The 23,806-nt window shown below is 71.7% G+C and overlaps 5 protein-coding genes across 5 annotated transcripts in view; 3 read left to right on the forward strand and 2 right to left on the reverse strand.

The window, feature by feature from the left end:
- Positions 1-10: 10 nt before the first annotated feature.
- On the reverse strand, positions 11-1,546 carry CNX5 (molybdate synthesis cofactor protein CNX5; the record flags this gene model as incomplete). The annotated part of the gene is made up of 1 exon (XM_003061655.1): positions 11-1,546. The coding sequence occupies one exon, from the start codon at positions 1,544-1,546 to the stop codon at positions 11-13; it is 1,536 nt and encodes a 511-aa protein (XP_003061701.1).
- A 146-nt stretch (positions 1,547-1,692) lies between these two features.
- On the forward strand, positions 1,693-4,260 carry MICPUCDRAFT_41621 (uncharacterized protein; the record flags this gene model as incomplete). The annotated part of the gene is made up of 1 exon (XM_003061410.1): positions 1,693-4,260. One exon carries the CDS (start codon positions 1,693-1,695, stop codon positions 4,258-4,260), a length of 2,568 nt encoding a protein of 855 aa, XP_003061456.1.
- A 1,263-nt stretch (positions 4,261-5,523) lies between these two features.
- Positions 5,524-22,544, forward strand: MICPUCDRAFT_51162 (uncharacterized protein; the record flags this gene model as incomplete). Its single annotated transcript, XM_003061411.1, has 4 exons — positions 5,524-5,661; positions 5,821-17,687; positions 17,830-19,660; positions 19,845-22,544. 4 exons carry the CDS (start codon positions 5,524-5,526, stop codon positions 22,542-22,544), a joined length of 16,536 nt encoding a protein of 5,511 aa, XP_003061457.1.
- A 126-nt stretch (positions 22,545-22,670) lies between these two features.
- MICPUCDRAFT_51163 (uncharacterized protein) lies at positions 22,671-23,540 on the reverse strand (the record flags this gene model as incomplete). The annotated part of the gene is made up of 1 exon (XM_003061656.1): positions 22,671-23,540. The coding sequence occupies one exon, from the start codon at positions 23,538-23,540 to the stop codon at positions 22,671-22,673; it is 870 nt and encodes a 289-aa protein (XP_003061702.1).
- A 183-nt stretch (positions 23,541-23,723) lies between these two features.
- MICPUCDRAFT_48260 (uncharacterized protein) overlaps positions 23,724-23,806 on the forward strand; it is a 1,053-nt gene continuing 970 nt past the window's right edge. Inside the window, exon 1 of the mRNA XM_003061412.1 lies at positions 23,724-23,806. The gene's annotated coding sequence lies outside the window, so the exon portion shown is untranslated.

Consider the following 23,806-nt stretch of genomic DNA (forward strand, 5'->3'; position numbering starts at 1 on the left):
ATACGGTAGACTACACGAGCTTCGGAAACGTCGGGTCGACGTCCGCGCGCCATCGCTCCATGCCGCCGACGACGTCCAAGATCCGCACCATGTTTTCGGGGAGCTCCGGCTCTCCATATACCGTTCGCCCTTTCCTCCGCTCGTCGCGAAGCGTCGTGTACTCGTCGTAAATTTCGCGCGCGTACTTCTCCGCCGCTCGCTTCGACGCGATCCCTCGGCTGCACACGAACACGATCGTGGGTTTTTTGCGATCCCACGCGGCGTTCATCACATCCGGACGTTCGCACCATAAATTCGGGAAGACGTACTCGCTGACGTGTCTCGCCCCCGGAAGCGCGGCGGCGTCGTATAACCCGCGCGGGCGAACGTCCACGACGTCCAGCCCGCGACCCGTCGGTGTCGTCAACATCTCGCGCAGTTCCGTCGGCGTTATTCTCTCGAGATTGCGAGCGTAAAGCTCTCTTCCGTCTCCTTCTTCTCCTGCTTCTTTCTTCACCGCAGCGCACGCGTTGTTTCCGTTGATGAACGCGTCGTAATCGTACGTCTTCATCCAAGCGCCCCCCGATGACGTCCCGTCCGCGCCGCACGCGACGCAGTCCGCGCGTCGCTTTCGAAGTTTCACGTGAGTAAACATCGACCCGCCGCCGAACGCGTCGTACATCAATAAACGCCCCGCGAGCGTGCGTTCTCCACCTCCACGCCCGAGATGTTTCGTCAACACCTTGATGCACTCCGTCGCCTGGAGGACGCCCATCACCCCCGGGACGGGGCCGAGCACGCCGCTGCCCGCGCACGACGCGCAGTCCCTCGTCGCCGGCGGCGTGGGAAACACGCACCGGTAACACGGCGGAACCTCCTCCTCCTCCTCATCTAACGGAAGCGCCGCGACCGTTTCCTTTTCACTCGTGTTCGCGGCGACGCCGCCGACGCTCTTCGCGCTCGCGCGGCAGTACACCGTGAGCTGCCCTTCGGTCCCGACGGCGGCGGCGGCGACCAGCGGCACCCCCGCGGAGGCGCACGCGTCCGAGATCACGTACCTCGTCTTCACGTCGTCCGTGCAGTCGAGCACGACGTCGTGGCCGCGGACCAGGTCGAGCGCGTTCGCGGGCGCGAGCCGCGCCTCGACCGTCCGCACGTCGCATCGCGAGTTCATCGCGCGCAGGGTTGCGGCCGCGGAGGCGACCTTCGCGAGCCCGACCGCGGACTCGCGATGCGCGATCTGACGATGGATGTTCGACAGCTCGACGACGTCCGCGTCCGCGAGCGTGACGCTCCCGAGCCCGCTCGAGACGAGGTACATCGACGCGGGCGAGCCGAGGCCGCCGAGGCCGACGATCAGAACCCTTGCGCGATGCAGCGCCGCTTGCTTGAGCGCGCCGAAGGACGGGAGCGAGACGTGCCGCGCGTATCGCGACGCGTCCGCCGAGGAGAGCGCGCCCGTCCATCGCGCGGCGGGGGGTAAGGCGGCGTCGGCGTCGGCGTCGGCGGCGTCGGCGTCGGCCGACGACGACGACGTCCGGCGTCGCTTCGACGATGGCGCGGGCATGTCCGCGCGGCGCGCCGCGCGCGTCTCGCGTGTGGTTCGCTCGTCATCGATCGGCAGACGGCACGAGACGACGTGAACTACTACGACTCTTCGACGACGACTGGACGACGAAACCGAGGCGCCCTCTCGTCGCGCGGACAGTCGCCATGGCGCGCTCGAGGCCGTACACCTCGAAGCTGTGCGCGTGCTTCCTCGTCACCGTCCTCGTCGTCGTCCTGACGTGGTACGAGCGCGGCGGCGGCGCCGCGCTCGAGCTCGGCGCCGCGCGCGGGCCGTGGATCTCGTCGACCGCGACGAGGCCCGCCTCGTCGCTCGAAGCGACGGCGCAGCTCGCGGCGGTCGCGGCGACGGCGGATCGCGCGTGGAGCGGGCTCGTCGAGGAGGACGCGTCGCTGGGCGGCGCGGAAGAGGACGAGTCCGGCGGCGACGACGCCGCGACGACGGCGACGGCGACGGCGACGGCGAGAGCGACGTTCGACGCCGACGCCGACGTCCGTCGCGATCGCGCGGCGCGATCGGCCGACGCGGGGACGCCTTCGGCGCCGACCCCGCGCGAGGCCCCCGCGGCGGCGCCCGTCGCGAGCGTCGCGACGCCCGACGCGCCCGCGGCGACGACGTCCGACGCCGCGAGCTGCGACGCGCTGATAGACGGCTGGATCGAGACGCAGGAGCGGCGGCACGCGGCGCGCGTCGCCGCGAGAGACGCGGACGCGAATAGGACGAAGACGCAGACGAACGCGAACGATCCGTCCGACGACCTCCTCTTCTTCCTGCACGTCCCGCGCTCCGCCGGGCGGACGTTCCACTTCTGCTACCTCAAGTACGCGTTTCCTCCCAACGAGAGGTGCGACAAGTCCTATGACGAGCTCAGGGTGAACGTGGAGAACCCGGGGTGCCGCATGCTGGGCACGCACGACGATCACACGCTCGTGGAACGGCTGCGTCGACAGCCGCGTATGGTGACGATGTTACGCGACCCCGTGGAGCGTTTCCTCAGCGCGTACGAGTTCGCGGTCGAGGTCAGCGCGCGGTCGTTCGGGGACGAGACCACCGTCGCGAAGAATCGCGTCGCGACGCGAGACGTGTGGCCGTGGGAGCACTGCGTGAGGAGGATAGACGAGGACCTGCGCGCGTTTAAGCGTCGGACGAAGGCGGCGAACTTTACGAAACCGAGCGGCGGCGCGGACTGCTACGACAACTCGATATACACGCCGCTGCGCGATTTCGTGGACTTGGACATCGCGCACGACGACTTACACAACGGACAGTTCATGCAGCTGTTAGGGCTGACGAGCCAAGCGGACGCGACGCTGCAGCCGGACTACCGCGCGGTGCGAGGGTGTCTAAAACCCGGCGGCGAGGACGCCAACACGGCGAAGATGCTCGCGTTCGCGGAGAAACGGTTACGGGACGAGATGGACGCGACGGTCGTGCACGAGCGGTTAGACGACGCGCTGCGGTTCTCCTCCGCGGCGCTCGAGTTGCCCATGGCCGGGCCCGCGTACGACGGGAACAAAGAGGCTGGCGACGGGCGCGTGGGGGAGTTGAAAACAGCCGTCGCGTCCGCCAAACGCGGCGCGCGCGCGGGTGAAAACGTCGCCGGCTTCACGTTCAAGTTTCTGAAAGTCACGGACAAGCAGCTCGCGAACGACGCGTGGCGGGAGAAGTACGAGAAAGCGCTCGCGGCGCAGCTCGCGCGATACGTCGGCGTCGCCGCGACGTACGTGCGCCTGTTACCGCCGCTCGCCGCGGACGGGACCGAGGAACGCCCGCGTCCACGGCGGCCGCCGCCGGGAAAGCGTACCGGGGCGAACGGCACCGTCGCTAATAAGCCGCCGCCGCCGAGGTCGGCGCTCCAGGTGGCGCTCGTCAAGTACCCTTCGTCGTCGTCGTCGACCGCGACTAGCGCGAACGCGAGCGGTGGCGGCGCGACGGCGGGCGATAAGCTGAGGGAGCTCTTCGCGATGTTTGACGAGAATCCCGCGGACGTCTCCTCGACGATCGTGAACGCGTCGGACGGGTTCGGTCAATACGGCGCGCTGACCGCGCACGCGTGGGCGACGACGGATATGAGAGAGACGAACGGGCCCGGAAGAAACAACTTAACAGGGGACGTGACCGTGACGGTGACGCAGCGACGCCCCGTGAAGTCCGCGCTGACGCTCGGGTCGCGGTTCCGGAAGTGCGAGAGCGAAAACAGGGCCAAGTACGCGCGTCAAAAGAGGCGGGCGTTTGAAAAGTTGGCGCCCCACGTCGACGGCGTCTTCGATCCGTTCCGCAAGTCCGACCGCGCGCGGATCCCCGCGGAGACGCTGGCGAGGGTGAGGGCGCATAACTTCCTCGACGTGCGGTTGTGGGAGTACGCGACGAGGCTGTTCGAGGAGAGGATGGAGGAACGGCGGGAGGAGGTGGAGAGGGAGATTTTACCCCCGAAGCCGCCGCCGTCGCCGCCGGCGACGTCGCCGCCGCCGGCGCGGCCGAGACCGCCGCTGGGGCCGCCGAGAGCGACCGGCGCGAACGCGAACGCGACGACGACGACGACGACGACGACGACGACGACGACGACGACGACGAAGGATGCGCGGCAGAGACCGCCGCCGCGGCCGCGAAGAGCGACCGACGCGAACGCGAACGCGACGACGACGCCGACGCCGACGGCGCGGAAGATTCACGTCGGGATCGGCGAAAAGAGCGCGGCCGCGGTCGGAGCGTGATCATGCAGTACGAAATTAATTAGTTTTTCAACGCGATAACACGCCGCAGAGCTGCTCGTGCTGCCGCAGCGCCCACCGTCGGCCTTCCTCGTCCGCGCTCTCCGCCGTCGCCAGCTGTACCGCCGCCAGCTGTACCCCCGCCCCCGCCCCCGCTCCCGCCCCGACGCCCGCTCCCTCCTTCGCGGCGGCGGCGGCGTCGCCGCGACACATCCGCAACGCGAGCGCGCTCGTGTTGCTCCGCATCCCGACGAGGCAGTCCTCGAACGAGCCGTCCTTCACGTCGCGCCACTCCGTTCGCGTGTGGAGCCTTCTCGACGCGTTCTCGTCCTCCTCCTCCTCCTCTTCCTCCTCCTCCTCCTCCTCGCTCCGTTCCCTCCGAGACATCGTCTCCACGACCGTGACGCGCACGTCCGTGAGGACGTCTCCGACGCGCACGCCGCGCGAATGCGCGTTCCCGCTCTCGTGGACGCTCTGAACGACCGGTCGACCGTCCACCCCGGGCGCGAGCGTGATCCCCGTGGACGCGACGCCAGCGGTGACGTCTAAGACCACCTCGTAGCAACCCGGCTCGAGCGCGAACGTCGCGTCTTCGTCGTCGTCTTCGTCTTCGTCTTCGCTCGCGGCGACCGCGTCCTCCTCCGCGACGACGACGGACGATGGCGGCGGCTCGTCGAACGACCCGGAGCCGCTCCCCGCGCGCACTTCGTAGAAGACGCCGTCCGCGTCCGCGGCGGTGAACAAAAGATCTCCGTCGACCTCCGCGGCGTCGTCGAAGCGAAACACGCCGCCGCCGTCGTCGTCCTCGTCGAAGCTGACCGTCGTCGCGGGGGACGTTTTCGTCGTCGCGAGCGCGGGCGCGCCGGCGCGCGTCGCGACGCGTCGTCGCGTCGCGGGAACGCGCCGTCGCGACGGCGCGTTCGCGCGAACGACGACGACGACGGCGGCGGCCGCGCCGTGACGACATGACGTGGAAATCATCATCTTGTAAGTCTATCCGTCCGCCGTCGCGGACCGTTCGCCCTCTGCCGCGCCGCGACCGTCGCGTTCGCACGCCGACGCGCTCTCACGCGCGCGCGCTCGCGTCCCGCGCCGTGCGCGTCTCCCCTCGAGTCCGCGCGCGATGCGAGTGCGAAGGCGTCGCCGCTCCGCTCTCGCGCTGATCTGACTGTACCCGCGTTCGGGAGCGCTTTCGACCGACCGCGGGAATCGCCGAACTCGCGGCCTGCCCATGCCCACACACCGAACAGAACGCCGGCGCGCGCGATGGACGCCGGGACGGATGCGGATGCGGACGGATGGAGCGACTTCGGGCAGAAGGTCGACCTCACCGCGCGCCTCAGGGAGATCCTCTTGAACTACCCGGAGGGGACGTCCATACTCAAGGAGCTCGTCCAGAACGCGGTGCGCGCGCGGCCGGGTGCCCATGTCCAGTCGTTGTTGCGCGAGGGCAGGCAGATTTGAGCGATCTCGTCCTCCTCCTCCTCCTCCTCCATCCACCTCCTCCTCCTCCTCCTCCTCTCACCGCCGCCCTCCTCCCTCCGTCTTCCATCGTCGTCGCAGGACGACGCGGGCGCGACGGTCGTTAAAGTATGCCTCGACGCGCGGTCGCACGGCACGTCCACGCTCGTCTCCCCCGCGCTCGCGCCGTTCCAGGGCCCCGCTCTGCTCGTGCACAACGACAGCGTCTTCGCGGAGGCGGACTTCGTCTCCATCTCGCGCGTCGGCGACAGCGTGAAGCGAACGCAAGTGGGCAAGACGGGGCGGTTCGGCGTCGGGTTCAACAGCGTGTATCACCTCACGGACGTCCCGTCGTTCGTGTCGGGGCGGCACGTCGTCTTCTTCGATCCGCACGCGTGCCACCTCCCCAACGCGGACGCGGCGAACCCGGGGAAACGCGTCGACTTCGTCGGCGGCGGCGGCGACGTCACGCGGACGCACGCGGATCAGTTCGCGCCGTTCATCGCGTTCGGGTGCGACGCGCGGACGGAGTATCGAGGGACGACGTTTCGGTTCCCGTTGCGGACCGCGAAGCAGGCCGCGGTGTCGAAGCTTTCCAAGGCGTCGTACGACGTCGCGAGCGTGCGGAAGCTTCTCGCGGACTTCGCGGGGGAAAAGACGCTAGACCTGCTGTATTTGAAAAGTGTGGAACGGATCGACGTGTTAGAGTGGCGCCCGGGCGCGATGGAGCCCGAAGTCATCGCGTCCACGCGCGTGATGAACGCGAGCGACGAGTTGCGGAGACATCGCGCGGCGTTCAGTCGCGCGTCCGCGGCGATGGCGGCGGGCGGCGCGGTGGAGCCGCCGTCGACGTTTACGCTCGAGTTCACGTCGACGGGCGTCGGCGCGAAGCGCGGCGAGGACGTCCGCACGTTCTTCGTGTCGCAAGCGTGCGGCGTAGACTTAAAACCGCTCGTGAAGAGCGGGCGGGAGAAGTTCGGGATGAAACTCGTGCCGTGGGCCGCCGTCGCCGCGGAGCTCACCCCTCGCGAAGAAGAAGAAGAAGACGAAGAAGAAGAAGAAAACGGCGGCGATCGAAAGCACGCCGTCGCCGTCGCCGACGGCCGCGCGTTCACGTTCCTCCCGCTCCCGGTGAAGACCGGACTCCCCGTGCACGTGAACGCGTACTTCGAACTCAGCAGCAACCGCAGGGACATTTGGTTCGGAGGCGACATGTCCGGCGGCGGCGCGGCGCGAAGCGAGTGGAACCAAGCCCTGCTCGAACGCGTCGTCGCGCCGGCGTACGCCCGGCTCGTCGCGATCGCCGCCGCGACGCTCGGCCCCGGCCCGAGGTTCTACGACTTGCTCCCGCGCGCGACACCGCCGCCGCCGTGGCGCGTCGTCGTCTCGACGCTGTGCGTCGCCCTCGCTGACGAGAAGGTGATACACACGCGCGCGCTGGGGGGGAAGTGGATCACGCCGCGGGAGGCGACGTATCCGGACGCGGAGCTCGAGACGAACGTCGACTTACGACTCGCACTCGTGGACGAGGGCGTCCTCGTCGCGGACGCGCCCGCCGCGATATTAGATCGATTCGAGGAGCACGCGATCGCGGACCCGACGCGGGCGTCGCCGAACGGCGCGCGGCGGATGCTACGCGAAAAGGGCCCGACGACGCGACCGCGCGCGAGGGTCCTGACGCTCTTGCGGTACGTCCTCTCGGACGTCGTCGACGACGACCCGACCTCCGCGGCGTGCCTGGAGGGCGTCCCGCTCGCGCCGCTCGCGGACGGCGGCGCGGGGATGATCACGCCCGGCGGCGTCGGCTCGCCCGCGTTGTACGTGCCCACGGAGGAGGAGACTCATTTGCTGACGCGCGCGACGGACGTCTGCGTCGACCGAGACGCGGACGCGGCGTTGACGTCCCGGATGGAGACGCTGGCGGCCACGGGGGCGCTGAACTTCGCGCGCGTGGACGACGACGCGCTGCTCGCGCTGATGCCGCGGATCGTCCCGCCCGCGTGGGGGTTGAAATCGAATCGACGCGCTCGATGGACGCCGGGGGAAAACGGCGACCCGTCCGAGGAGCTCCTGTCGCGGCTGTGGAGACGCCTCGCCGCGGTGCGCGCGGGACGTCTCGCGAAGTTCGAGCGATGGACGATGCTCCCGGTCGTGGGGTCCTCGGACGACGACGACGCCGACGCCGCGCGCGCGCTCGCGCCCCTCGGCGCCGCGGTCGTGACGCCGCGCGGGCTGAGCGCCGACGCAGTGGACGCGCTCGGTCGCGCCGACGTGCACGTCCTCGACGCGTCCTCCGTCGCCGGCGCCGCCGCCGCCGCGCATCCGGACGTCGGCGCGTTCGCGATGCCCTCCTCCGGCGCGGGCCTCCTCGACGCGCTCGCGGCGGCGCGGTCGGGAGGCACGGGGACGGGGCCCGGGGGCGTCGAGTTTTCGCGTCGAGACGCCGCGGCGCTGCGGAGCGCGCTGTTACAGCGGAGGTGGTTCGGGCAACGCGCGAGGGCGGGGCCGGAAGGCGACGCGGGGACGCCGTCGAGGATCGCGACGCTTCGCGGGTTGCGGATATTCGAGGTGTATCCGGCGACGGCGGCGGCGACGTCGTCGACGGGCGCCGCGGAAGAGGAGGAAGAAGAGGAAGGAGAAGAAGGAGAAGAAGGGGAAGGGGGCGCGACGCGCGACGGGCGCGTCGGCGACCTCCTGTCCCTGGACGAAGACGCCGGCCCGTCGCTGCGACTCGCGCCGCGGAACGTCGCCGCCGCGCTCTTGACGCCGACGTTTTTGCGCCCCGACGACGACGAAGAGTCCGCGGTGCTGGAGACGAACCTCTCCGTCGACCGACTCACGATGCCCGCGTTCATACGCGGCCACTTCCTGACGCGCCTGCGCGAGATCCCCGCGCGCGCGAGGAACCGGTTCGCGCTCGAGGCGACGCGGTCGCTGCCGTCGCTCGCGCTCATCGATCGCGGCGTCGCCGACGCGCTCGCGCGCGCGCCGTTCGTGCCCACGCCGTCCGGGCAACTCGCGGCGCCGATGCATCTGTACGACCCCAGGGTGCACGAGCTCGTCGAGCTGCTCGACGCGTCCGCGAGCTTCCCGTCGGCGCCGTTCGACGACGACGCGGCGTTGGACGGGCTCCATCGGCTCGGTCTCCGGACGACGGTGACGCGGGCGGCGGTGCTCGACGCCGCGATGGCGGCGGAGCGTCTGCTCGAGGAGGGCGACGGCGACGGCGCCGCGGCGCGAGGCGCCGCGGTGCTGCGGTATTTAGAAACGCCCGACGGCGCGCGGTTACTCGCGCCGGAAACGAACGCGGCCCCCGGCGCGAAAGTGAAGAAGATGTTCGGGAAGGTTTTCGGCGGCAAGAGCGCGACCAAGGAAGGAGGAAAGCACGCGGCCCTTGGGTCGGAATCCGCGGCGGGCGACGCGCTCGCGGCGAGCGCGCCGCCGGAGCTCCCTCGAGACGCGTTCGTCGCCGCGCTCTCCTCCATCGCGTGGGTCCCCGTCGCGACGACGCCGCTGTCGCCCCGCGAGCACCCCGGGCTCCCGTGGCCGTCGGACCCCCCCGCGACGGCGCCGCCGCGGTCGACGCGGCCGCCGTCCGACGCGTGGCTGTGCAGCGCCTCCATGCGCGTGCTGACGCGCGAGCCGCAGTCCGCGTCGCTCGCGGACGCGCTCGGATGGCGCGCGCCGCTGTCGCCGGCGGTGCTCGCGGACCAGCTGTGCGCGCTCGGGGAGGCGCACGCGGTCGTCGCCGACGCCGCCGTCGGACGCGCGCTCGCGGCGGCGGTGCCGCGCGTGTACGCGTTGATGACGGCTGCGCTGAACCACGCCGACTTCGCCGCCGCGGAGCGAAAGGCGCGGACGCGCGCCGTCGTGTGGGTCGGCACCGGGTTCGCGCGCGTGGACGCGGTCGCGTTTGCGGGCGCGCTGGACCTCGCGCCGTACTTGCACGTCCTGCCCGCGGACTTGACGTGCTTCCGTCCGCTGCTCACGGCGCTCGGCGTGCGAGACGCGTTCGCGCCGCGCGATTACGTCGGGCTTCTTCGCCGGCTCGCGCTCGACCGCGGCGCGACGCCGCTCGACGCGCGCGCGCTCGACCTCAGCCTCTGGGTCCTCGGCGTCCTCGCGGACCGCCCGCACGCGCAGTGGACGGGCGAGATCGAGCGCGACGGCGCGTTGCCCGTCCCAGACGTCGGCGGCGTGCTGCGCGGCGCGGACGACGTGCGCTTCAACGACGCGCCCTGGTTGCACGCGCCCGAGGGCGTGACGCTGTCGCACCCGAAACTCCCGTCCTCCACCGCGGAGGCGGTGGGCGTGCGGTCGCTCCGGTTAGCGCTGCTCGCGGAGAGTTCTGAGGACATCGGCGTGCACTTGCACGGCACCGCGCAGGCGTTTGGGCAATCCGAAGCGCTCACGACGCGTCTGAAGCACATTTTGGACGCGTACGCCGACGGGCCGGGGGTCATCTCCGAGCTCGTGCAAAACGCGGACGACGCGGGCGCGTCCGAGGTGCGTCTGATGCTCGACATGCGGACGGGCGGGAGCAAGTCTCTGCTCGCGCCGAAGCTCGAGCGGTGGCAGGGCCCCGCGCTCGTGGCGTGGAACGACGCGGTGTTCTCGCCGGCGGACTTTCATAACATCGCGCGCATCGGTCAAGATTCGAAGGTGGACCGCCCCGCCGCGGCCGGGCGGTTCGGTCTCGGGTTTAACGCGATCTATCACTTCACGGACCTGCCGTCGTTCGTGTCCGGGGAGTATCTCGTGATGTTCGACCCGCACGCGACGCACTTGCCGGGCGCGACGGCCGCGCGGCCGGGTCTGAAAATCGCGTTCGCGGACTCGCCGTTGCTTCGACAATTCCCGGATCAGTTTTCCACGTATCGCGGGCACTTCGGATGCGACCTTTCCAAAGCGTACGACGCGACGTTGTTCCGGTTCCCGCTGCGCACGGAGACGGCGGCGAAGTCGTCGGAGATTAAACCGGAGGCGTACACCGTGGACGCCGTCCTCGCGCTGTTCGAGCAGTTCCGATCGCGCGCGGCGCAGACGTTGCTGTTTCTGAAAAACGTTCGTAAGATTAGCGTGTACGAACGCGACGCGGACGCCGACGAGCCGACGTTGCTGTACGAGGCGAGCATCCCGTCGTTCCAGGACGGGAAGGACCCTCGCGCGACCGTGCTGCAGTGGGTCGCGGGTGACGTGTCGCTCGGTCGTGACGACACGTCAGCGTCACGCGCGACCGTCGCGACGTCCGCGGTGAAGAAGAGCGCGTTCGCGGACAAACTTCGCGCGATGCCCGAGAGCTCGTTGCCTTCGAGCGTGGGGTGGATGGACCTCGTCGTGCGACAACGCCAACGCGGCGGGTCGCTTTGCGACAGTAAAGAGCGGTGGATGGTGAGCAGCTCGCTCGCGGGCGGACGCGCGCGCGCGCTCGCGTTGTCCGAAGCGGGCGTGACGCGCGGGCTAGTCCCGTGGGTCGGCGTCGCCGCGAGGGTGCCGCATCCGGAGACGTCGGACGACGCCACGTCATCGGAAACGGTCGATGGGCGCGCGTTTTGTTTCCTCCCGCTCCCGGTGAAGACCGGACTCCCTGTGCACGTGAACGCGTACTTCGAACTCAGCAGCAACCGGAGAGACATATGGTTCGGCGGCGACATGTCCGGCGGAGGCGCGGCGCGGAGCGAGTGGAACGGCGCGCTCCTCGCGGACGCCGTCGCCCCCGCGTACGCGTCGCTCATCGCCGCCGCGGCGACGTCCCTCGGCCCGCGCGCGGCGTACTACTCGCTCTTCCCGACGAACACATCGCTTCCGCAGCCGTGGTCGCTCGTGCTCTCGCCGTTGTTCGCGGCCTTGAGCGGGCTCCCGTGCGTGCGCGCGATCGACCCGACCGCGGACGCGCGCCTCCTCGCGTCGTCGTCGTCGTCGTCGTGGGTCGCGCCGCGCGCCGCGTTCTTCCCGGACCCCTCCGTCGAGACCCCTCCCGATCTCGCGGCGGCGCTGCGCGCGGTGGGCGTGCGGCTGATCGACGGCGCGCCCGCGGACGTGAGCGCGGCGTTCGCGACGCATTGTCCGAGCGTCGCGCGTCGGATGTCCCCGGCGGCGGCGCGCGCGATTTTGAAGGATGCGAAATCGATGAGACGGCACCCGGCGCTGGACGACTCGGCGCACGTCGTCGCGCTGCTGCGATACTGCGTGAGCGACGTCGACGCGAGCGACGCGGCGACCGCGGCGGACCTGGACGGCGTGCCGCTGATTCCGCTCGCGAACGGCGCGCGCGGCGCGTTCGCGGCGCGCGGCGGCGTTCGCGGCGGCGACGACGACGCGGAGGAAGAAGGAGGACGAAGCGAGACGTATTATTTCATGCCGCGCGCGTCCGAGATGTCGCTGTTGCGTCCTCGCGCGTCGGACGTGCTCGTCGACCGCGACGTCCTCGGCGAATCGCTCGCGCGCGCGCTGACCGACATCGTCGCCGGCGCGACGGGGAAGGCGCTGAACGTGCGCGCGATCGACGCGCCCTCGCTGCAGTACTTGATGCCGAAGATCCTCCCCCCGGAATGGCGCGGCGGCGGCGGCGGCGGCGGCGGCGGCGTCGCGTGGAACGCCGACGGGTCAGACGGGCACCCCACCGCGTCGACCCTCGCGCTTCTGTGGACGCGGTTCGCCGCGATCAGCCCGAAATCGCTCGCGCACTTCGAAGGGTGGCCGCTGCTCCCCGTCGGCGGCGGCTGCGCGCGCGGCGGCGCGAGGCTCGCGACGCTGACGCCGCACGGTCCGTTGGTCCGCGGCGAGGGATGGACGGATTCGGGAAGAGACGCGCTGGACGCGCTCGGCGTCTCGCAGCTCGCGGAGGGCGAGGTCTCCGACGCGGCGACGACGCACCCGGCGATCACGGCGTACGTCCGGCCCGCGTCCGCGTCCGGGGTGTTGGACGCCGCGGTCGCGGCGGCGGCGTTGGACCCGGAGACGCGCGCGGCGCGCGCGAACGACGACGGGTCGCCGCCGACGGCGGAGCAACGATGGCGCGCGGCGGCGAGCGCGGTGCCCGCGCGCTTAGACGCGAGCGCGGACGCGGCCGCGCGGCGGGCACTTCGCGCGTTTCTGATGCAGAGGCGGTGGTACGCGCGCGACGCGGTCGGGGGCAAGGTTGAAGGCGCGCGGCTCGACCTCGTGCGATCGCTGCCCATCTTCGAGACGCGCGGAGAGAACGAAAAGACGAACGAGATCTCGGCGTCGGCCGCGTCCGCGTCCGCGTCCGCGTCTTCGTCATCCGTCGTCGCGACGGCGTTCGCGCGCTTGGACGCGACGCCGCCGCCGCTCCTCGCGCCTGCCGGCGCGAACGTCTCGCTGCTCACTTCGAGTTTCCTCAAGGTGGACGACGACGCCGCCGCGGATCTCTTGGAGACGTCGCTCGGCGCGCCGCGCGCGACGGTCGCGACGACGTTCGCGGAGCACGTCCTCCCCGCGCTCGCGTTGCGCCGTCTCCCTCCCTCGCTCGCGCGCGACGCCCTCGACGCCGCGCTCGACGCGCTCGCGCGTTCGAAGGCGTCGTGGACCGGCGGCGGCGACGCGGACGCGCTCGTTCGCGCGCTGCGCTCGTGCGCGTGCGTCCCCACGCGGAGCGGCGCGTTGGCGAAACCGGGCGCGCTCTTCGACGCGGAAAACTCGCCGTCGCTTCTCGCGCTGCTCGACCCCGCCGCGCACTTCGCGGCGCCGCCGTTCGACTCCGGCGAGCGCGCGGCGGCGCTCAGGGCGCTCGGCGTGCGCGCCAGTCTCGGCGCGGAAGGGTTGGTGCACAGCGCGAGGTCCGTGGAGCGACTGGCGGCGACCGCGGCGACGACGCCGGCGGCGATCGCGCGCGGCGCCGCGCTCCTCGCGCACCTGAACGCGCTCGCGAGGGCGACCGCGGCGGGCGGGACGGACCTTCCCCCGGCCGGGGCGATGCTCGAGTCCGAGTCAGGGTCCGACGGGTCCGCGACCCCCGCGCGGTCGTTGTGGAGGGAGCTCGGGTCGATATCGTGGTGCGTCGTGATGACGTCGCCGCCGCACCCGTCGCTGCCGTGGCCGAACCGAGACGACGGAGGGAAAAAAGCGATGCGCGCGCTGGCGCCGCCGCGCGCGACGCGGCCGCCGGATGACGCGTGGCTCGCGTCGTCGTGCATGCGCATCTTGGACCTCTCGCTCGCGCTCGGAGTTGAGGACGACGAGGACGTCGTCGTCGAAGAGGCGACGGAGGCGGCGGCGGCGCCGCCGACGCCGACGCCGGCGGGTCTCACGCTCGCAGTGTCGCCGGAGGAGTCCTTCTCGAGAACCGACGATGGACGCGCGACCGCCGGGAGCGTGCGGGAAGGCGTCTCATCAGTCTCGCCGCCGACGCCGACGCTCGAGCCGCTGCTCGTCGATCGCCTCGGGTGGAACGCGCTCAGCGCGACCGTCGTCGCGGCGCAGCTCCTGGAGCTCGGAAAGGCGCACGCGATCGTCGACCGCGACTCGGAGCTCGCGAGAGAGTTCAACGCGCGGCTGCCGCGCGCGTACGCCCAGCTCGCCGCCGCCGCCGGCGTCGGCTCGGAATCTTCGTCCTCCGAGCTCGAGGCCGCGGCGACGATCCTCGACAGCGCGCGGTGGCTCTGGCACGGCGGCGGGTTCGCGGCGTCGGTCGACGTCGCGATCGACTGCCCCGGCGACTTCCGGCCGTACCTCCACGGCGTCCCGTACGAGCTCTCCTCGCACGTTGGGTTGTTGAGAGCGCTCGGCGTCCGCGGGAGATTCGACGCGGCGGATTACGCGCGCGCGGCCAGGGCGGTCGCGGACGACGCGAACGGCGCCGCGCTGAGCGAAGAGCGCGTCGCGCTCGCCGTCGCGCTCGCGGAAGCCGCCGCGGAGTCGCTTCTCGCGCCGCCGGACGACGCGGAGGGCGACGGCGGGGATGGAGATCCGTACCCTTCGCCCCCCGACGTCGCGGCGGCGGCGAAGGCGAAGGCGAAGACGATGCCCTCCTCCGCGGTGGTGGGAACGTTCATGCTCCCGGACGGCGCGGGGGTGATGGCCCCGGCGAGCGCGCTCGTGCACAACGACGCGGAGTGGCTCCTCGGCGGCGGCGACGCCGCCGACGACGACGACGACGACGACGCGAAGACTCGCGCGTCCTCCGGCGGCGTGGACGTCTCCGCGTTGCGTCTGACGCACCCCTCCGTCCCGTGCGCGATCGCGGAGGCGCTCGGCGCGCGGTCGCTGCGCGCGCTCTACGCCGTGGATAAGTCCTCGACGGACCGGCTCCCGTGCCCTTCCGCGGCGACGCTCAGGAGGCTCCTTCCCGCGTACGACGACCGCGCGCACGCGTTCAGCGACGTCGCGGAGGTGGCGGACGTCGTCTGCGCGCGCGGGTTGGAAATTTCGCTCGATCTGAAGACGTACAAATCGCGGTCGCTGCTCTTGCCGCAGCTCGCGCAGTTCCAAGGCCCCGCGGTGACGATTCGTCTCCCCGGCGTGAGCCTCGCCGCGGACGAGATCGCGACGCTGTTGACCGCGGCCGCGCCGTTCAAGCTCAGGAAGCGCGCGATTCGGTTCGGGAACGGGTTCGTCTCGTGCGTGCACTTTTCCGACGTGTTCACCGCGGCGACCGCGGGACAGCTGTGCGTGTTCGACCCGACCGGCGTCGCGCTCGGCGGCGGCGGCGGGGGATCGTCGGGGGCGAAGAGAGACGAGCGCGCCGCCGGCGGCAGCGCGAAGGCGTACTCCTACGGCGCGAACGGCGAGCTCGCGGCGCGGTTCGCGGATCAGTTCGCGCCTTTCGTCGCCGCGGGCTTGGACCCGAGTCGCGGCTCCGGGCTCGCCGCGGACTCGATCGGGACCGTGATTCGTGTGCCGCTGCGGACGAGGGCGCAGGCGGCGCGCGCGTCCGCGCTGAGCTCGAGGGCGTTCGACGTCGACGACGCGTGGGAGGTGCGATCGATGCTCGAGACGTTCGCCGCGAGCGCGCACAAGGTGCTGCTCTTCGCCGCGTCGTTATCGCACGTCAGAGTCACCGTGCGGAACGCCCCGAGGGAGGACGACGCGGCGAGGGCGACGACGCGCGACCTCGACGGCGCGATGAAAAACGCCGACGCGAACGAAGACGTGCTCGTGCACGCGAGCCTCTCCACGACGACGCCGTTCAAGCGCGCGTCGTCGACGTCGTCGTCGAGCGTCTCGGCGAACGCCGCGGGAGGGTTCTCTCAGAGCGGCGAGCGCGCGACGACGCCGAGGAACATCGTGGACGACAAAGAGTGGCGCCGAGCGACGCTCACGACGCTCTTCGGCGGCGGGAACGCGACGCGAACGGCGCACGCGGTGGTCGTGAAGGAAATCGCGGGGGACTCCCCGCTCGTGACGGACACCTGGGTCGTCGGCGCGGCCATGGGCGTGGGACGCGCGCGCGACATGGCGCTCGACAGGAAACACGCGCACATGATGTTTCTTCCTCTCGCGGCCGTCGCCGCGCACGTCCGGAGGGACGGCGCGGACGTCGACCCGTCGGCGCCGCCGCCGCCGCCGTCGGCGGCGCGGCTGGCCGCGTCAGCCGCGCGATGCCGCGCGGACGGTCGGCGCGAGCCCGTCGTCCCGCGCGTCGGCGGCGGGTTGTGCGCGCCGTTCCCGATGGAGGAACGGCGCGGGGGTGACGGCGACGGCGACGGCGACGCGATGGAGCGCGCGCTGCGGCGAGCGCCCGCGGTGATCGCCGCGCGGTTCGCGCTCGAACGCGGCGGCGGGCGATCGCTCGCGCGCTTCACGGAAAAAACTCCGCGCGCGCCGTCCTCCCCCTCCTCCCCCGGGACGCATTACGCGTCCACGACGGGGTCGTCCGAGCACGTGCGAAGAGAGTGGAACCGCGCGATGTGCCAGTGCGTCGTCGCCGCGTACGCGACGATGGTGCAGCACGCGCGGACCGCGTCGCCGACGCTCCCGGCGAAGACGTTTTACGGCTTGTGGCCGCGCGCGGAGAGCATGGGTCTCCCGGCGCCGCCGGCGCTGAGATCGGACGGGCGGCCGATTCAAACCGCGGCGGCGGCGCGCGGGAACCAAACAAAAACCCACCCCGCGCTCGAGCTCGTCGTGTACCCGCTGTACCGCGAGCTCGCGGACGTCGCGCTGTTCCGCAGTTTAGGGAGCGCCGCGCTCGTCAAGCCCGCGGACGGGTATTTTCTCCCAGCCGGATTCGCGCCCGCGGCGGACGGCGACGCGTCCGCGTCCGCGTCGACGTGGTCGGGCGGGTTCGGCGACGGCGTCGCGCGGCCGCTCGCGGCGTCGTTCATCGCGCGGCATTTCCCCGTGTTGGACGCGCCGGCGTCGTTGCGGCCGGAGCTCGCCGCGGCGGGCGCGTGCGCGGCGGCGAAGGAGCTCACCGCGTCGTCGCTCCGAAAGTTGCTCAAGTCGAAACCGCCGCCGGACACGTCAACCGGGGGCGCCAACCTGGAAGCGCTGCGGACGCACGTCGAGCTCATCGAGTGCGCGACGTCGGACGTCGTCGTCGCGGACGGCGCGGGAACCTCGGGGACCCCGGAAGACGGCGACGCCGGGGGCGCGCGAGTCCACGTCCAACAAGACAGCCTCTCCGGCGTGCTCTCCGCGATGTCCTCCGCGGGGTTCCCTCTGAACGAGTGGCTCGACGCCGCGGGGCTCGGCGGCTCGGGAGGCGGCTCGGGAGGCGGCTCGCGCGCCGACGCCCGCGCGCCGCCGTCGGTCGCGGTCCTGAACCTCGCCGCGGTGCGCGATCTGTCCGGCGTCCCCGTTCCCGTCGCGGGCGGCGGCGCGTCGTCGCTCGGGACGTCGCCGCTGTGGCTCGGCTCCGAGGACGTCGTCTCGCTCGTCCCGCGCCTCGCCCCCAAGTTCGTCTCCCCGACGCTGTCGGGAGGCTCGCGCGCGCTCGCGGCGCTGTTCTCACACCCGCAGTTCAGGCGCGTTCTATACACTGGTTCCAATACGACCGCGTCGGCGTGGTGAACGCCGATCCTTAAGGACTTTTGCCGGCGCATCTCTCCGCCCACCCCTCGCTTTCAATCCCCGACCTCGACGCATTTCAACTCCAACTGACGCCTATGAACTCCACCCCGACATCGCTTCGTATGGAACGACCCTCAGCGCGGAGCTGCGCGTGACGCGTTTCACCGCGCATCAACTCGCGGCGGAGCTCCCGAACGCGTTGCCGCCGCGTCTGTCGCCCGCCGCGTGCGCGCGACAACCGCTCGTGACGTGGCCGTCCTCGTCCGTCGGCGCTCCCGCCGGGGCTGGCGCCGGCGCCGGGAGAGACGCGCTCGCGGGGGATGAGATGCAGCCGAGCGCGAGATGGATGCGCGCGTTCTGGCGGGAGGTGGCGCGCATGGACGAGGAGAACCCCGGCGCGATCGACGCGTTCGCGTCGTGGCCGCTCGTCCCCGTGCTCGGCGGCGAGCTCGTGCGAGTAGGGCACAGAGCCGCGGTCGTCGCGCCACCCGCGGGGGCGGTGGGGGCGCCGAGTCTGCGTCGAGCGCGAGCGCGCGCGGACGATGCGGCGCTCGGGTTGACGTCGCCGCAGTTCCCAGCGCACCCGCTGTCCGACGACGACGACGACGCCGACGACGACGACGCCGACGACGACGACGCGCGTCGACCGGGCACGTTCGCGTCGCTCTTAATCGCGGACGCTGCGAGAGAGAGGCGGGCGCGGTTAGGCCCGGGCGGCGCGAGCGCCGCCGCGCCGCAACCGCTCCTGGAGCAGTGGGACTGGCTCGCGCCGCTTCTGCGCGACATCGGCGCGCCGACGCTGGACGTCGCCGCCGCGGGCGAGGCTGCCGCGAGAGCCGTCGACGCCGCGCGCCCCGCCGCGCCCACCGCGGCGCTGCGCACCGCCGCCGACGTCGTCGCGTTTAAGGCGCAGCAAATCAAATCGTGCCTCGGCGGCGGGCGACCGTCGTTCGCGTCCGTGACGGACGCGCAGCGCGAGCGCTTATTCCAACTCTTCGCGTCGCAGCACGCGTCCTCCGGGTTTGCCGCGTCCGGCGAGGGTCTGGAGACGATGCGTTCGCTGCCGATGTTCACCGCGGCAAACGGCGAAAAGGTTGACGTCGCGTCCGGGGAGTACGTCACGTGCCCGCCGGGCGTCGCGTTCGCGGAGACCCTGTCGCGGTTCGGCGGCGTGCTCGAACACAGAGCGTCGTCTCGGGATCTGTACGCCGCGCTCGGGGTTCCCGAGCTGTCGGACGCGGACGTCCTCGCGCGGTTCGTCGCGCCGTCGTTGCGAGACATGGCCCCGGAGGCGCGTCGAGACGCGCTGGCGTACGTCCGGAAGCACTGGCATCGGCTGAGGGACGACGACCCGCTGTGTCGCGCGTTGGGCGCCGCGAAGTTCGTGGACGTCCTCCGCGACGACGGTGGCGAAGGCGACGACGACGGCGGCGACGACGACGACGGCGTCGAGCTGAAATCGCCCGGGGAGCTGTACGACCCGGAGGTTGAGCTTCTCGCCGCGGTGTTCCGCGGGCAGAGCGGGTGCTTCCCGTCGCGGAAGTGGTCGACGCGCGCGTGGCTGCCGATGCTTCGCGACGTCGGTCTGCGGTCCGCGGTGGACGCGACGCTGTTCCAGCTGTGCGCGACGCGCGTCGCCGCGCGGGCGATAAGCCTCGGGATCGCGCACCCGCGGTCGCGGCACGGCGACGGCGACGGCGAGCTCGGTCCGGGAAGACGGAAGCGTTTCGTTCCGCCGCCGCCGCCGCCGCCGCCGCCGCCGCCGGAGCTCGCCGCCGCGGTCGACCCGCCGTCCTCCGCGGACGCCCCCTCGCCGCTCGTCACGACGATCGACGATGACGAAGAGCTCGAAGACGCGCGCGCGAGCTCCGAGAGAGAAGCCGGCCTCGTCATCGCCGCGGGCGCGATGCTCGCGTCGCATCTCTCGAAGCACGCGGCGGACCTGTACAACGCGCCAAACGGCTGCGAGGTGCGTTCTATACACTGGTCCCCATACGACCGCGTTGGCGTGGTGAACGCCGTTTCTTAAGGACTTTTCCCGGCGTGTCTCTCCGCCCATCCATCGCTTTCAACGCCCGCCCTCGGCGCCTTTCAACGCCATCTGACGCCTTTCAACTCCACCCCGATATTCGCTCGTATGGAACGACCCTGAGGCGCTCATCGACGTCCCGTTCGTCCCCGCGCGCCTCGGCTACCCCGGCGCCCCGGGGCCCGGCGCGGCCGGGTGCAACGTCCTGTGCGCGTACAACGACGCGACGCCGCCGGACGCGTGGCGGCTGTCGTTCGCGTGCCGGCCGACGATCCCCGACGCGTTCGCGCCGCCGTCGTACGCGATGCATAAGTTACGCATGAAATCCCGGCCGGGCGTCGCCGTCGTCGTCGAGCACTTGCTCGCGCTGGGCGCGGCCCCGCGCGACGGCGGCGGCGCCGCGGCGTTCACGACGCGGTGGACGGCGTGCGCGGGCGAGGGGCCCGCGGAGGTCGTCTCCGTCGCGATCGAGGAGCTCGCGCGGCACTTCGACGCGCTCGAGTCCAGGGATGTCGCGGCGTTGAGACGCGCGGCGTTCATACCCGTCGGCGGCGGCGTCGCCGCGGAGTCGCCGTGCCGCGTGTTTCTTCGCTCGAACGCCGCGCTCGCGCCGCTCGCGCACGAGCTTCCGGCGACGCTCGCGCAACACGCGGGGGTGTTGCGGAAACTCGGGATCAGAGAGCAGCTCTCTCGCGCGGACGCGCGAGGGGTGTTGCGAGACGCCGCCGCGAACGCGCGAGGACGCGCGTTGGGGCCGAACGAACTCCGCGCCGCCGTCGCCGCGCTTCGTCTCGCGACCGGCGCCGGGGACGACGACGACGACGACGACGACGATCGCGCGGGTCGAACGACCCTGTGCCCACCCCCCGCGGACGATCTTCCCACCCCGGACGCGTTCGGCGTGCTCGCGCCGGCGTCTTCGCTGCTGCACGCGTGGCGCGCGGATCGCGCGACGCTCTCGAGGGTGGATCGAACGAAAGTGCGTCTATCGCATCCGCTCGTTCCCGCGTCCGTGTGCGTCGCCGCGGGCATACGCGCCGCCGCGGACGCGGTGTGCGAGGTGCGGTACCTCACCGCGGACGAGTTGAGGGAGCTCAGACGCGCGGAGGCGTTGGCCGCGCTCGAGCGCGACGTCGGCGGCGGCGGCGGCGGCGGCGGCGGCGGCGGCGAGGAAAACGACGACGACGACGACGCCGGCGGCGCGGCGACGACGCGCGGGGGATACCACGCCGTCGACGCCGGCGCGGACGTCCCGGACGAGTCCCTCCTCCCGAACCCGCCGCTGCCTCCCCCTCCCGCGCCCGCGGCGCCGAGCGCGTCGTGGCCGGCCGCGTCGATCGCGGCGAAACGTCTGTCGTCCCCCGAGTTCGCCCCCGCGCTCGCGCGCGTCCTCACGCGATCCTCCTCCTCCTCCTCCTCTTCGACGCGTCCTCCGCCGTCGCTCGACGACCTCGCGTCGCGCCTTCGCGCCGCGAGCGACGCGCTGACGATCGTCCCGTCGCTCCGCACGATCCTCGTCGTGAAGTCCGCGTCCGGTGTAGCGTCCGACGACGCGGACGTGACCCGCGGCGGTCCCACGACGCGGTGCGCGTTTTACGACGTCGCGTCGCGGACGCTGTTCGCGTCGCCGCCGAGGGATCCCGGCGTGCAGTGCGCGCCGCTGCTCGCGCCCGCGGTGACGCGCGCGCTCGGGTTAGAGGACGCGACGGCGACGCCGGCGATCGCCGCGCTGTTGGCCGCCGCGGACGGGAAGGTGAGCGCGACGGCGGCGGCGTTGACCGGCGGCGGCGACGACGACGGCGGCGACGACGGCGACGACGACGGCGGCGGCGGCGGCGACGACGGCGGCGACGACGCGAACGCGAAGAAGAGGAACGACGCGTCGAGGGCGCGCGCCGCGGACGCCGCGCCGTGCGACGCGAGCGCGCGCGGCGAGCCCGGGGCGATCGTCACCGCGAGCGACGCGGAGCTCCTTCGCGCGCGCCCGACGCGGCCGCTGCTCGCGGGGGAGATTTGCGCCGTGCGCGTCGCGCGGTCGCCGGCGGACGCGGCGGCGGCCGCGGCGACCGCGCGCGCGGCGCGCGGCGGCGCGGCGCGAGCGAACAGGACGGATGATTTCATGTACGCGCGAGTGCGCGCGGACGCGAAGCCCGCGCCCGGGGAGGCGCTCGCGCGCGTCGCCGTGGAGACGTCCCCCGGGGTTGTGCGCGAGCTGTTATCCTCGGAGGTGTTCACGTTCGGTCTGTCGTCCGAGGGCGGCGCCGGGGACGGGGACGGGGACGAGGACGAGGACGCGCGCGCGCCGCCGCCGCCGCCGCCGAACGAGATCGCCTCCGACGCCGACGGCGACTCCGACGACGCCGACGGCGACTCGAACGACGCCGCGAGCGCCGCGAACGCCGCGGGCGTCACCGCGGACGAGCTCATCGGCGCCGTGCGCGACATGCTCCAGGCCGCGGGCGCGCCGCCGACCCTGGAGCAGACGACGCTCCTCGCGTCGCAGTTGAAGATGAAAGCCGACCTCGCCGCCGCCGCCGAGGCGGCGGCGACGGCGAGGCGGGAGACCGCCGCCGTCGCGGCCGCCGCGGAGACCGCGGCGAAGGCGTTCCACTGCCCGATCACGCAGTCCGTGATGAGAGACCCGGTGATCGCCGTGGACGGGCACACGTACGAGAGACGCGCGATCGAGGAGTGGTTCTCGCGCGGGCGCTCGACGTCGCCGGTGACGAATTTGCGCGTCTCGAGCACGACGCTCATCGCGAACCACGCGCTGCGGGGGGTCATCGCCGCGTACGAGGCGCGCGGGTTGACGCTCGACGCGTGAAGAACGGTTACTTACGCCTTATGCGTTACCTTATGCGTTACCATACGCCAACCAACCAGCCAAACGCTATAGCCACTTAGACTTTACGAAAGTACTTTCGTACTATACTACTCGTCGGACGCTAGCTCACCTACAGTACTCGTGAATAGAAGCCTCCAGGTCTCTGATCATCGCGTCGATGCGGCGCAGCTGAGAGACGCGCTCGGCGATCTCCGCTTTGACGGAGTGCTCGTGCTTCCGTCCCGCGCCCGCGGCTCGCATCTCGTTCATGAACACCTCGCGCTCCTCGATCTCGTTCGCGACGTCGTCGAACATCGCTCGCAGCGTTTCGATCTGCTGAACCTCCGTCTCCGTCTCGCCCGTTCGTCTCCGCGGCGGCGGCGGCGGCGGGGCGCGCGCGGCGGCGGCGGCGGCGGCGGCGGCGGCGGCGTCAGCCTTCTCCAACCCCGGCGGCGGGACGTACCCTCGCCTCTCTCCCTCCTCCTCCGGCGGCCGTCCGTCGAACTCCACCATGCGCTGATGCCTCAGCTTCCCCTCTTCGCCTATCAACCGCCTCGAAGGCCGCGGCGGCGGTCTCTCCCACGGCTTGTCCTTCTCCATCTTCGCGCGGATCTCCGCTTCGGTCTTTCGACACACGGTCGCGCGCTTCGCCGCCTCGAACTTGAACGCCTCCTCCTCCTCCTCCGTCATCGCGCGCCTCCCCGTCGGCGTCGGGACGTTCACGCGCTGGTTCGCGCGCTTCGACGACGCGACGCGCGCCTCGCGCTTCAGCGTCTCCTCGACGTGGGGCGGCGCGCGTCGCTTCGAAGGATCTGAAGCGTGCCTCACCTGCAGCTTCGCGACGTTGTAGTCGCTCATCAGGCGGCCGTACCTCTTCCCGGTGACGTCGCCGGGGGCGTACAGGTTGAAGACCGCCCGCCCCGCGGCGGTGCCGCGGCCGAGGACGTCCCACATCGTCTCCGCGTCGTCGTCGTCGTCGTCGTCGCGGCGCGGCATCGTCGCGCCCGCGCTCGAACGAGTGAGCACCTCTTTTTCCGTTCGCCCGTTGACTCGTCTTCTGGCTGGGAGCGCGGCGTCGTCTATCGCCGGTCGGACCTGCCGGTCGGTTCGATTCGAAAAACCGGAGGCGCGCGCGGCCGCGTCGCGCGCCGGCGTCACTTCACGCGGCGACGACGGACGCGCGCCCACGCGCACGCCTTCGCATTCGCGACCGCGCTCTGTTCGGTCGTCGCACGCGGCACGGTCATCGCGCGCCAGCGCTC

The sequence above is a fragment of the Micromonas pusilla genome, assembly GCF_000151265.4.
Source record: "Micromonas pusilla CCMP1545 genomic scaffold MICPUCscaffold_10, whole genome shotgun sequence".
In the NCBI taxonomy this organism is placed as follows: Eukaryota; Viridiplantae; Chlorophyta; class Mamiellophyceae; order Mamiellales; family Mamiellaceae; genus Micromonas; species Micromonas pusilla.